Raw genomic sequence first — 14,026 nt, forward strand, 5'->3', positions numbered from 1 at the left:
TGTGGCTCTGGTATAGGCCAGCAACTACAGCTCCAATTTGACCCCTAGCCTGGGAACCTCCATATGCCGCGGGAGCGGCCCTAGAAAAGGCAAAAAGACAAAAAAGAAAAAAAGAATCCAGCTAGTATCCATGAGGTTTCAGGTTCGATCCCGGGCCTCACTCAGTGGGTTAAGGATCTGGTGTTGCTGTGAGCTGTGGTGTAGGTCGCAGATGCGGTTCATATCCCTTTGCTGAGGCTGTGACTGTGGTGTAGGCCAGCAGCTTCAGCTCCTATTCAACCCCTAGCCTGGGAACTTTCATATACCGAGGTGCGCCGCCACCCCCAAAAAAGAATGTAAGACCCATCCCAGTGGGCATGTACTTCTGTTCTGTGGGGATGGCTTCTGGAGAGAGATGGGGTAGGAGAGAAAAGTGGGAAGGAAGAATCCCATCAGCATCTATGCACCAGGATTCTTAATTTTCATAACAAGAATGCAGCTGCATCTGTCTAATTGCACTGGGGGCGCAGCTCCAGTAACAGGGAAGGGAGCAGCTGCCCTGAGGCTGATTCACCCCCACCTTGCTGATCCTGAGAACACAAATGGGCAAGGCTTAGCATTGACCTCTGGGGAATGACACTTCTGTTTCCAGTAGGTGGGGCTTGGTCTTTCCCCAAGCCCCACAGGAAAGACCTCCTCAGTCCATCTTGCTTTTGGCAAGGACAGGAAGCAAAGGAAGACAGAAGCTCACTTTCATCAGATGCCTGTGGGATTAAGGCGCTGCTGCGGTGTGGTGTCCCCGTGCAGGCTCTTTTCTTGTTCCTGGTCATCTGTTTCCCTTCACTTGGCCCTTTCAGCCTGCATTGTCATTCACGGAGTGTTAAGTTATACACCTGACCCCTCCAGGCATCAGTTTTCATACCTAGACTGCGTTTTTTGTGCCCAACCCAGAACTTTGTATCTTTAAGGATGGCAAGTTGGAGATGAACGATTTTTAATTTATCTGATTGACAGGAGTAGCACTCTAGAAAGTGAACTGCTTCCAGATGGCGTCGTTGGCATCACTTCTGGAGGCTCTTTTAAAAGCTTCTTGGAATTCAAAAACACTAGCTCAGGATCATGATAGCCATCCAGAGAGGGACTGGTCAGTGACCATTGTTTCTTTCTGTGCCATTGCAAGTACTGCACCCTTTTGTATTTTGTTTCAAGTCCTTAGCATGTGTGAGTGTCTGTGGCAGGCCAAAGAGTCAGGGGAGGAAGAAGAGCATTGCATACCTACTGTGTGCTCAGCCTCAGGTGATGCATGTGACAAGCAGACATTAATCATAGCAGATGTGTGAAGTCTTGGGGCTGAAAGATAAATCAGAAGCAGACTGTCACTGAGTATTCAGTAAAGAAGGGAAACGCATCTGCAGTGCCGTCCAGTGTCAGCAAGGTCGGATGATCTCGAGGTAGGACAGAGGAAAGCAAGGGTGCCATCTGATGACAGTAAAGGAAGGCAGCTCACAGAGGGGACATCTGAGTCGTTTTGAAGTCTGTATAGGGCCTTATTGGGGTATTTACGAAGGGAATAAGGTGAGGGATGGCAGCACAAATTTAGGCAGCTGGAATATTTCAGTGCTGCAGGGAGAGTGGGCCTGGGGCTTTACATGGGGCAGAAACTAAGGAAAAGAATCGCTGCAAAGGTGCAGAGCCCAAGGGCCGGAGTGTGCGAGGCCTCTGCTCGCTGCCCCCCTCTGGCTCCGCGCACTGACCCGCCCTGCTGGACCACTCTTCTGGCTTCTTGCCTTCTTTCTCCTCTGTAGGAGTAGATGGTGACAGTTCCTCCCCATCAACTACTCGCCCTCTCTTGCTGACCTCACCGCCAGCCCCTTGGGTTCAGAGGACTTCCCATCTGTGTGTGTCACCAGGGGTTCTTCTCTTGCTGCTTCTAAGCCATCACTTCTTGGGGGAAATCACAGATGCTTAGCCAAACAGAACTGCAAGTCTTCCTTCGTATTTCTCCCAAACCCAACTTTTCTTTTTTTCTACTCTTATTCATAGCATTTTCCAAATCTCAGAGGTTTAAAAGTGATAGAATTGTCTTTTTTTTTTAAATCTCACCTCTCCCTTATCCAGACCACGCACAAGACTTCACGACTACTCTCTCACTGGTCTCTTTATTCTTGATGCAGACCCCTGTTCAGTCCACCACCATTGCCTCTGCATTCAACCTCTGGAATGTTTTGTGAGTTTTTCTTACCCTCCTGACTTTCAGCTCAGGCCTTCATCAGCTCCTTGTATGGATGACTGTAGTAAGTCCATCCCTGTCAACTCCCGTTTCCTCCAGCCCCTTCATCCTGTACAAGTGCACCTGCCGATTGGCCTTCAAAAATGCAGTCTGACTGTGCTGCTCCCCCTGAAGGCTGGCTCCCTTCAGGGCTCAGCATCTAAGATTCTATATTCTGCCCTTCCCCGCCTCTCCAGCGTTCTTTCTCTGGATGATAACCTGACACTCTTTGTTAAGCAGCGTGTTAAATGGAGGATCTAGCTTCGGTACCAAGGCTCCATCATGAAGAATTAAAAATACATGTATATGAAAGCTCCTGGCCTAGAGTCAGAAAGTAGAATGAGGTTGCCAGAGGCTGAGGGAAGGGGAAATGGGGTGTTGGTGTTTGATGGGTAGAGTTTCAGGTGGGGAAGATGAACATCTGGAGCTGGATGGTGGCAATGGCTGCACGACAGCGTGAATGTACTTAATGCCAGCAAACTGTAGGCTTAAAAATGGTTAAAGTGATACATTTTAGGGAGTTGCTGTTGTGGCACAGTGGAAACAAACCCAACTAGTATCCATGAGGATGTGGGTTCGATCCCTGTCCTCGCTCAGTGGATTAAGGATCCAGGGTTTTCATGAGCTGTGGTGCAGGACGCAGACACAGCTCAGATCTGGCGTTTCTGTAGCTGTGGCATAGGTTGGCAGCTGTAGCTCCAATTCAACCCCTGGCCTGGGAACTTGCATATGCCATGGCTGTGCCCCCCACCAAAAAGAAAATACATTTTATGTTATGTATATTTTACCCCCCCTCCAACACACACACAAACTTTTGGACCTCTTGGCCAAACTGAGAGAGTATGAAGGTCATTCAATAAGGACCTACCATATAGGAGGAAATTATATTCAATATGTTATAAGAACATAGTGGAAAGGAATCTGAAAATGAATATATATATATGTATATGTATGTATCTATGTGTAACAGAATCACTTTGCTCTATACCTGCAACATTTGTAGGTCACCTATACTTCAATTTTTTAAAAAGTGAGAAGTTATTAAAAATTGGGGTGAGGGGATTTTGGAGAGCACTGGGCTCTCATTGCCCTACTGCAGGCTCGTGAGGACGGGAGGAAGGGTCTCAGCCTCTGACCCAAATCTAGAGAGCAGGGCTTGAGAGATGCCTCCGAGAAGTTTGTCTTGTGTCTTCCTCAGTAGGGGCCTGGTGGCCTGGTGCCGATATCAGCCTGGGGAGCTTAGGGGGTAAGAGGGGGCAAACCGCCTGGGTGTCTGGGTGGAAGAGAGAGGTTGCTGGGCCGTGTGGGGCCTGAATGTGCCCTCTCTGTCTGATCAAATAAAGAGCCAGCTGCTCCCCAGGGCCCCAGCGTGGACCAGATTCCCACAGGAGGGTCAACCAAGATGTTGTCTGAAATCTGTCCAGCAGGCCTGCTGGTGGGGCTGCTAGAGAACTGATGGTCGCCTTGCCCAGCGCGAGATGGGGGCCCTCGGGGTCCCTAGGGGCGGTGGAGGAAATAAGCGAGCCCAGGCTAGGGGGCCTGCGTTTAGCCAGGTAAAGGAAATGCATGGAGATCACGGCCAAATGAAAGGTCTCCAAAGACCCCAATTCCATGAGAGAAATGTCTGCTGGGTAAAACCATTCTAGATAGAGCAGGACAGCGAGGGAGGAAATTTCCCTCTCTTTCCCTCTCCTCCCCCCACCTCCTTCTCTAATTCTAGGGGAGGGAGCTGGCCCTACCATTTCCACAGGTGACTTGGACCCTTCCAGGGAGGACCAGGGTCACCACACAGAATAGTTGGACTCTGGGTTAACATGAGGGCGGGGGGGTTTGCACCTTCTTGATTCTGACTCAGGACTATTTTTTTGCTCTTCCAAGAGCTGTTAGGTTTTATGTTATATTATTGTAGGAAAGGGGAGGAACATTTTCCTACCAGACAGGTTTAAGGAGACAGTGGCAGATGAACATAGAGTTGCTTTTATGTTGACACCTTCTTCGTCCTGCTTAAAGGAACCAGCTCTGCCCCTCAGTGCTGGCACCGCAGCCAAACAGAGGTGATGGTCCCAGAACACCCCCAGCAGAGGTCACTTCCACCTTTGTGCTTTGAAAGTGTGTGATCTTCCTTAACGCGTCCTTGTAACTGTTTTTTTGTTGTTTTGTTTTGTTTGCTTTTTAGGGCTGCACCCATGGCTTATGGAAGTTCCCAGGTTAAGGGTCGAATTGGAGCTGCAGCTGCTGGCCTACACCACAGCCACAGCAATGCGGGACCCAAGCCGCATCTGAGACCTATACCATAGCTCCCGGCAACACTGGATCCCCGACCCACTGAGCAAGGCCAGGGATCAAACCTGCATCCTCACGGATACTCATCAGATTTGTTTCCGTTCGCCACAATGGGAACTTCCCACACTGTTTTTTAATTTTACTTCTTATATGAGAGGGCTGTTTGTACTTGACTGATCATCCATCCATTTGGGTTTGAACTGCTTGAGGGCATGGACCGTGTCTTATTTACCTCTGAATCCCACGAGTCATCTGTCATAGTTCTTAGGACCTGGGAGACGTTAAGAGAAGATTATAGAATGACCGAGTGACTGATGAATGAAATAATCCAGTTTGATGGCTCATATATATTGTGTTTATGAAGACAGAAAAGACCGTGTTATGGCATCCCCATTGCTTTATTCCCTTCTCTTGCCAAGCAGAGTTTGAAGGGCTTATCTGATGGCCAGTCAACTCCTCTGATGCTACCAGGCATGCACATTGTTCTGAACACTGCTGAGGAGGAGGTAGCATTTTTTTTTTTTTTAATGGGCATATTGTCATTGTTTTCCAAGGTTTTAAGTTTAGGTAAATGACAAAATATCCATATTTATCATAGAAAGATTACAAAACACACATTAGCATCGCAGTTACCAGTTACCTACGGCCCACCTTCCAGGCATAATGTACTGTTAACCCTCTCTCATCTTTTCCTCTGTGCCAAGTTCTTTCTGGAAATAGCAGTAGAGGTGTTCCTATTGGGGCTCAATGGTAGCAAACTCCACTAGTATGCATGAGAATGCGAGTTCAATCCCTGGCCTTGATCAGTAAGTTAAATAGCTGGCATTGCTGTGAGCTGTGGCGTAAGCTGGCAGCGTGGCTCCGATTTGACCCCTAGCCTGTGCAGCCCTAAAAAGACAAAAAAAAAAAAAAAAAAAAAAAAAAGAAAAGAAAGAAAGAAAAAGAAATAGCAGTCAAGGCCCCTGGAATAAACATTAAGATGTGTCCTGTCATGTGGGAAGAGGATGCATAATGCACAAGTTGTATTGTCGCCCAAGGATCTACCATGTATGTGGGGAGCGTGGAGGGGAAGCATACAACCCTGGATGTGTAGACATGTCCCTGGGGATGGGAGTCTAAGAGTGGAATGATTAATTCACCCATTGTTCTGCTAGGATACCCCAAGCCGAAGGGAAAGAGCTGGCCTGGGGACCAGGTAGGATCTGTAGCAGAAACGTCGTTTCCAGTTAGCCTGCCTCCTGTGTCTTCGGCCAGCCAGGCTGAGATGGTGTTGAACCAACCGAGAACTTAGGAGGAGCTTCTTCTTTCTTCTTTGGTTTGGATGCTGAGTAAATGTATGTTCGGCAGGGGGAAGGGGTGAAAACAAGAGTGTGGCAAAAACTTGACAGCAGCGCGTGGTTTTCAGTTGGGGTGCTTTGGCCCTCCAGGGGACATTGGCGATGTCTGGAGCTATTTATGGTTGTCACAGCCAGGGGTCTGATGGTCCTGCTGTCTGGTGGGCAGAAACCAGGAGTATTGTTGCTAAACATCCTAGAGTGGACAGCACAGCCTCTACCACAAATGGCCATAGTTCTGAGGTTGAGAAACCCTACTTAAAAAAAAAAAAAGACAAGAAAACATTTGGCAGTGATGCTACTGCATAGTGGAGAAGGACTGTAAAAATATTTATTGAATTATGTCTCAGTTGCCCATTGACATATCAGTTTGAAAACTCTTCTCGGGGAGTCTGGAGTGTATCAGGTAGATTACAAATGCTAAAGGTCTTTTTTTTTTTTATCAGCAGTCAGTGTTTTGTGCATTTTTGAAAGGTCAAGAGTTGCCATCAGAAAGAGCAGAAAGCACTTCGTGGAAAATCATACTTGAAATTATCCCAAGTAGCTTTTAACAACTGATTTCATTAATCCACTGGTGGAAACAGCCAGGTGCTTTCTGGTCCAGGGGCAGAGCTGGGGGAAAGCGCCTTGGGGAAGATAAATCATAGAGATTCTTTCTAGCTTTGCTGAGGCTTTCTTTATGTTATTGAGATTTTTTTGGTTTGTTTTTTGTTTTTTTAACTAAATGAGTCCTTTTCTAGGATTCCTATGTGCCAGTCTTCAAGCCTTAGGATGACTTGCAAGGTTTCATTTCTAAATCCTGAGTAGTTTTGGGTGTTCCTGTCATGGTGCAGTGGTTAATGAATCCAGCTGGGAATGATGAGGTTGCGGGTTTGATCCCTGGCCTCACTCAGTGGGTTAAGGACCCGGCGTTGCCGTGAGCTGTGGTGTGGGTCGCAGATGCAGCTCGGATCCCCCTTGCTGTGGCTCTGGCATAGGCTGATGGCTGCAGCTCTGGTGAGACCCCTAGCCTGGGAACCTCCGTATGCCTCGGGAGCAGCCCTAGAAAAAGGCAAAAAGACCAAAAAAAAAAAAAAAATCCTGAGTAGTTTTAGGGGACACAAAGAGGGCACCATGTGTGGCGACTGCATCTATGGGATGGCTGTCAGGTCCCCAAATCCTTAAGGGGGAGAGTGTACCGTTTGTACTCAAGAAAGGATCAGATGGACTAGAAAGAAAGGCAAAGAAGTCAGGCATGTAACTGGGAACGCTTCATATTCTTTTCCTTTTTTAAAAAATCCTGATTGAATCAATGGACCTGGTTTGTATGAGCTTCACAGACTTGCAGAGGAAAAAAGAAAAAAAAAAAAGGAGCTTGGCAGGAGTGGGGGAGTGGGGAGGGATCTAAATTAAGTAGAACAGTTGCCTGCAGTTTAGTTGCTGACAAAAAAACAAGTCGTTTTCTCCGAGAAGCATGTGTAACATGTCAGGAAGAAAAAGCACAATTAGCACACCTTCTTACCTAAGATCTTATTGATGGCACCATGTTAATTTTAATCATTTAATTAAAAATACTCCTTCGTTTTTCCTGCAAATCAATAAAGTAGGCATGGACTTGACTTTCTCCTGTCTCCTACTTAGCAAGGAAAGTCTAGTTTTCTCTGACAACCCAGCCTACGGCAATGAGGTTTCCCCTGTCATATCGCCTAACTGCCCTGGATCAGCGCCTGCTTTATATTCCTCTGTTTATCTGTCTATCTCCTGTCTTGTTTCCTGTTTCTTATTTTTCTTTCTTTCTATCTATCTGTCTATATTGTTTCTTATTCATCTATCTCTATCTATATATCTATCTAGTTTCTTATTCTTATGTCTATCCATCCATCCATCCATCATCATCACAAATTACTACAAACTTGGTAACTTAGAACCAGAGAAATATGTTCCCTTACAGCCTGAGGCCAGGAGTCTGAAATCTGAAGGTTCTAGAGGAGGATCTTTCCTCACTTCTCCAGTTGTGGTGGCTCCAGGCAGTCCTTGGCTCACAGCTGCATGACTCCAGTGTCAGTCTTAGTCTGTTCGGGCTTCTGTGACAGAACTTCAGACTGTTGCTTGTGAACAACAGCAAACGTATTTCTCACAGTTCTTTTTTTTTTTTTGTCTTTTTGCTATTTCTTGGGCCGCTCCCACGGCATATGGAGATTCCCAGGCTAGGGGTCTAATCGGAGCTGTAGCCACCGGCCTACACCAGAGCCACAGCAACGTGGGATCCGAGCCGTGTCTGCAACCTACACCACAGCTCACGGCAACGCCGGATCGTTAACCCACTGAGCAAGGGCAGGGACCAAACCCGCAACCTCATGGTTCCTAGTCGGATTCGTTAACCACTGCGCCACGACGGGAACTCCTTCTCACAGTTCTGATTGCGGAAGTCGAGGATCAGGGTGCCAGCCCTGGCAGCTGAAGCCCTCTCCCTGGTTCATCATCAGGTGTCTGCACTGTGTCCTCACGTGGAGGAAGGGGCAAGGGAGCCCCCTGGGGTCTTCTTGGTGAGGGTACTAACTCCATTCATGAGGGCCCCTCCCTCATGACCTAATCGCCCCAAAGGCCCCACCTCCAAATATCGTCACACGGATGATAAGGTTTCAACATATGAATTTTGGGAGGGGACACAGACATTCAGTCTATTGCATTGTCTCTGTTCTCACATAGCCTTTTCTACTGTATCTGTCTTGTCCTCTTCTGTCTTTTATACAGATGCCTGTCATTGGATTTAGGGCCTACCTGGATAATCCAGGATGATCTCATCTTGAGATCCTTAACTTAATCACATCTGCAAATATCTTTTTTCCAAATAAGATCACATTCACAAGTTCCTGGGGTTAGGACATAGTCATATCTTTTAGGGGCCACCATTCAACCCACGTCTCTGTCTGTCTGTCTCTGTCTGTCTGTCTGTCTGTCTGTCTATCTATCTATCTACCTACCTACCTACCTACCTACCTACCAATATTGTTTCTTATTCTTCTGTCTGTCTGTCTGTGTATCTATCTATCTATCTATCTACCTATCTACCTACCTACCTATATAGTTTCTTATTCTTCTATCTATCTATCTATCTATCTAAATATCTGTCTAGTTTTGGTTTTGGTGTTTTCTACAATGCTGAGGACACTGTAGTTACTAATAAGTGCTTACTGATTTGAAAGTGTGGTTTTACTTTAAAGCGACCCAAATTAATGTCTGAGCTGATTGTCCCACCTTGTTTCAAAGGTGTCCTCTCATTAGCTCTAAGGAACACGTGGACATAAGGACACTCCAGCCTTGCAAAGTAAATGTATGTTTCATTCCAAAGATGAAACATTCAATAGCCATAACTAGAGCCAGAGCAGTCAGTAAATGGAACTGTTATTATAACATGTAAGTCTGCTGTTTTTTTCAAAGTGTTAATCCCTGGGCTACAATTAACTTCCTAGGTGGTCTTGCGGATTACTAGCTCCCAGCAAGATGTCAGTTGAATCAACCCATTTAGCCTTTATTAAGTTAGGTGCCCTGGAAGAGAAAGAAAAAAATTGATCAGAGCTTAAAAATAAAGGGCAAAAAATCATGACTATCCTTGCTCTTATTTGATTCAGGGAAATTACAAACCAAGAACAGGTATGTGCCATGTCTTCTGTAAGTTCTGGAAGCAGCATGGCAGACAGGAAGGGGCTTGTAGGAGTGGTCGGGAGACCCTGGTCAGGAAATCTGGTTCTGGACCTGGAGACCTACTCCTGGTCCTGCTTCCATGTGTGTGACCTTGGGCAAGTCACCTGATTTCTCTGGGCTTCAGTTTCCCAGCTCTTCTGGGAACCAGCTGGGTCAGATCAGAAGTTTTTCAAACCATTGCGTCCCACACTGTGCCATGGTGCTTGCTCTCTTCTAAACTACTCCTCGATGTCAGCCTGGTTGTTCTTCTGTGATCAGAAACTTGGGTTTGGTTCAGAATTAAGAAACTCTTGGTGTCTCTGTTTCTCTTCATTTCACCTGCTTGCAGCGGAAAGCTACAAGGACACTCAGATGGTGAAGGTTAAAGAGGAACCCATGGACGTGGACGTGCAGGACTCCCCTGCCTCCGTATCACCCAGCCGGAATGTCGGCTATAGCACTTTAATCGGGCGTGAGAAAACGGAACCCTTACAGAAGCTGCCAGAAGGCAGGGTGCCCCCGGAGAGGAACCTGTTCAGTCAGGACATCTCTGTGAAGATGGCTTCCGAGCTTCTTTTTCAGCTGTCAGGTACGTTTCCTGGCGGGGGAAAATGTCAATAATTGGAGGGAAGACCTCTCTAACGAAGGAGAAAAACACCTGCGTTCTAGGATGCTTTTAGACAGAAATCCATTGTGTTACCTGAACGTGTACACCGCCACTCAAACGAACAGTGAATCAAATGTGGCCCAGTAGAACTCCTGCCGAACTTTCTTTAATAAATAGTTAACAATCATGTGACATGAGAATTGTATTCAATTCTGCGCAAAGGATCCCTGTTGCTGGGGCAAAACATTTCACCTCTAATTCGGTTCAGGTGGTTAATCTGATTAACAGCCCTTTTTTTTTCCCCCCCTAATGTGCAAAAAGATAAACTTCAGTTTACTCCAACAGTGACTGAATCACGGTAAATTTCAAATTAATGTGGTCAGAATTAATGAGATTTGACTGTCTCTTGCCCCCACCCCACCCCCGCCCCCAAAAATCAAGGAAAGGGAAAAGCAGAAGATGCCAAGGAGGAAACTGTGAGGGCTCTTTCCAGCCATAATCTAGTAGAACATTTTCCGTACACCAACTTTTTTGACTTCGAATACCTAGAATTCAAAGTGTAGGAATTAATCACCAGCTCAGCTACCTATCTTCATAGAACAGGTGAGGGTCCTAGGACCTCAGTTGCTCCCTTTGATCTCTCTTTCAAGCTGCATACTCTGTGTCGTTAGAAACTTTCTTCTTCTTTTTTTTTTAAAAGCTGAAATCTGAACCAAGTTTATTTTTTTGTTGTTATTGTTGCTATTTCTTGGGCCGCTCCCGCGGCATATGGAGGTTCCCAGGCTAGGGGTTGAATCGGAGCTGTAGCCACCAGCCTACGCCAGAGCCGCAGCAATGCGGGATCCGAGCCGCGTCTGCAACCTACACCACAGCTCACGGCAACGCCGGATCGTTAACCCACTGAGCAAGGGCAGGGACCGAACCCGCAACCTCATGGTTCCTAGTTGGATTCGTTAACCACTGTGCCACGACGGGAACTCCAGTCGTTAGAAACTTTTACTGACATCAGATAGTGTTACAATGTTCTTTTTGTGAATTGAAGTGTTGCTGATATACAGTGTTGTCATTCAAGTGTACAGCAAAATGATTCAGTTATACATACACATATGTTTGCAGATCCTTTTCTATTATAGGTTATCACGAAATAGTACTGTTCCCTGTGCTATATTGTAGGTACTTGTTGGTTATCTGTTTTCTATATAGTAATCTATATATGTTAATCCCAAACTCCAAATTTATCCCTCCCCCACCCTTTTCCTCTTTGGTAACCACAAATCTGTTCTCTATGTCCGTGGGTCCGTTTCTATTTGGTAAATAAGTTCCTTTGTATCATTTTTTAAGATTCCACATGTACAAGATATGATGTTTATCTCTGTTTGACTTACTTCACTTAGTTAGATAATCTCTAGGTCATTCATGTTGCTGCAAATGGCATTATTTCATTCTTTATTATGGCTGAATAATATGCCATTGTGTATATATATGGACCACATCTTCTAGATTTACCCATTCCTCTATTGATGGGCGTTTAGGTTGCTTTGTCCTTATCAAACTTAATATACTGTTATTGTTTGAATGTGATTGAGATGGATGAACTAGACATATATAAAATTCAGATTTATTTAAAAACACAAAATACTCTTACCTTGGTCAAGTGTTGGCCTACATATTGAAGTTTAGGCATTAGAGTTTGTCACTGGTATTTTGATAAACTCTGTTTTGTTATGGCAGACAAATTTAAAACACCCATTAATTGCCTCATTAGTTAGGTATGGACTTTCCTCCCCTAGGAAAAATACCAGAGGAGTTCCCGTCCTGGCTCAGCAGGTTAAGAACCCAGCATAGTGTCTATGAGGATGTGGGTTCAATCCTTGGCCTCATTCAGTGAGTTGAGGATCTGGCATTGCCTCAAGCTTCAGCATAGGTCACAGATGTGGTTCAGATCCCGTGTTGCTGTGGCTGTGGTATAAGTTTCAGCCACAGCTCGAATTCAAACCCTGGCCTGGGAACTTCCATATGTCACAGGTGTGACCTTAAAAATAAACCAGTAAGTAAAAAGAAAAAAGAAGAAAAATACTAGAAAAGAGGAAAGAGGCTGGAATCTCCATGCCATCATGAAAGCTCACCTTCTCGTTGGCCTCATGACACCACCCATAGCTGTGAAGCTATCAGTTGGTGCTGAAAATGGCAGCCTCCAGGTTCTCAAACAAAGGCTGTGTTTGTGCCGAGCTCAAAGAGGTGGAAGTAGTTGTCAGGAAACTGAATAGGCCTCACAGATCTTTGCAAGTCCCAAAAACCCTCCAAACATGCAAGATGCTTTTCTTTCAAAAACAAAAAAAGGATCTGCAGGTGAGGTGAGGGGCCGGGGATCATCTCTAAAGACAATATAACCTTGAACATGATTTAGCAGTTCAGATTTGTAAAAGTGAGGCCAGCACGGTTCTTTTCAGAAAGAATCTGTCTCTAACGGTACCTTATCAGTCTACTATCAGCTACAAACTTTGTGTCTGAGAGTTCTCACCCTGGTGCTGTCACTGACGCCTGCATGACCTCAGGCAAGTCATTTAGTCCCATTTCCTGTTGTCTGAAAGAACGCTGCCTGGGAATCCAAATTCACCCTCCTTGTCCCTCTTGAGTGGACAGAAAGCAATTGTCCGCATAAACGTGCACGAGCAACTTCAGACCAGTGTGAAAAGGCATGGGACGTGCCATAAATCTTTGCTTAAATTTTTCCCCAAATTTGTAAGATTAGGAGTTTTTATTTCCGTTGCCCTGCCGTCGAAATCTGAAACCCTTGTCGAGCTGGCCAGGTTTCCTCTGGAGACTTAAAAGAAGCCATTGAGAGCTGGGACAGTCAGGGCCAAATCCTCACATTTGAACTGGATAGGGAAGGCCAGGGTTCAACTTTTGTGTTCCTGAAAGCTAATTAAATAATTCCTGACAGCTGGTAGATACAGACCTCAAGACAGAGGAAGGGAGAATTTACCTCTTCTTGTCTAATGATATTTTTGGTCCCTTGTGACATTTATCAGAATAAGCACTCGATGATTGTCGTGCCCGGAGGTCTTATGGCTGTTTTTATATCCCATCTCACAAAGGAGCCTGACAATACAGAATGCTTAAAGGTTGTCATCAAAGTCAGAAGCGGAACAGTTGCAACAACTGCAGTTTTCATGCTGAATCAGAGGAAAGCAGAAATTTTCAACTGGGGAAAATAGAGTAGAAATAGCTATCTTTGTGCATGTCTGTGCGTGTGTTTGTGTACACGTGTACTTACTGAGATCTGATGAAGTCAGACAACACGCTTATACTTTGTTAGTAACTGTTTCCTTTTGAATGGTTTTTTAAAATTTATTTTATTGAATATAGTTGATTTACAATATTGTGTTAATTTCTGCCGTATAGCACATCGGGCCTTTTCCACAATCTTTTCCATTATGGTGTATTACAGGATATTGAATATAGGTCTCTGTGCTCCACAGTAGGACTTGATTGTTTGTTCATCCTATGTAATACTTTGCATCTGCCAATCTCAAACTCCCGATCCATCCCTTCTCCACCACCTCCCCCTCTTGGCAACCACAAGTCTGTTCGCTATGTCTGTTGAGTCTGTTTCTGTTTAATAGATAAGTTCATTCATGTCATATTTTAGATTCCACATATAAGCAATAGCACATGATATTTATCTTTGACTAACTTCCCTTAGTATGAGAATCTCTAGGTCTATCCATGTTGCTGCAGTTGGCCTTATTTCATTCTTTTTGTGGCTGAGCAATACTACATTGTATGTATGTACCACATCTTTAGCCATTCATCCCCTTGATGGGTTTTTAATAAGCTGTTTTGGTGGATGCTGTCAACATGCTCTTGCTGACTATCTTCACCAATAAG

The 14,026-nt window shown here is 45.3% G+C and overlaps 1 protein-coding gene across 7 annotated transcripts in view; it reads left to right on the plus strand.

Annotated features, from left to right (window-relative positions):
- The window catches only part of ZNF827 (zinc finger protein 827), a 187,132-nt gene that overhangs the window by 92,014 nt on the left and 81,092 nt on the right, over positions 1-14,026 (plus strand). For all 7 annotated transcript variants that reach the window (XM_021101536.1, XM_021101535.1, XM_021101538.1 and 4 more), the window contains one exon: positions 9,878-10,117. In XM_021101536.1, the coding sequence (XP_020957195.1) occupies positions 9,878-10,117 (240 nt within the window). The remainder of the gene's footprint in view (positions 1-9,877; positions 10,118-14,026) is intronic.

The sequence above is a fragment of the Sus scrofa genome, chromosome 8 (assembly GCF_000003025.6).
Source record: "Sus scrofa isolate TJ Tabasco breed Duroc chromosome 8, Sscrofa11.1, whole genome shotgun sequence".
Taxonomy (NCBI): Eukaryota; Metazoa; Chordata; class Mammalia; order Artiodactyla; family Suidae; genus Sus; species Sus scrofa.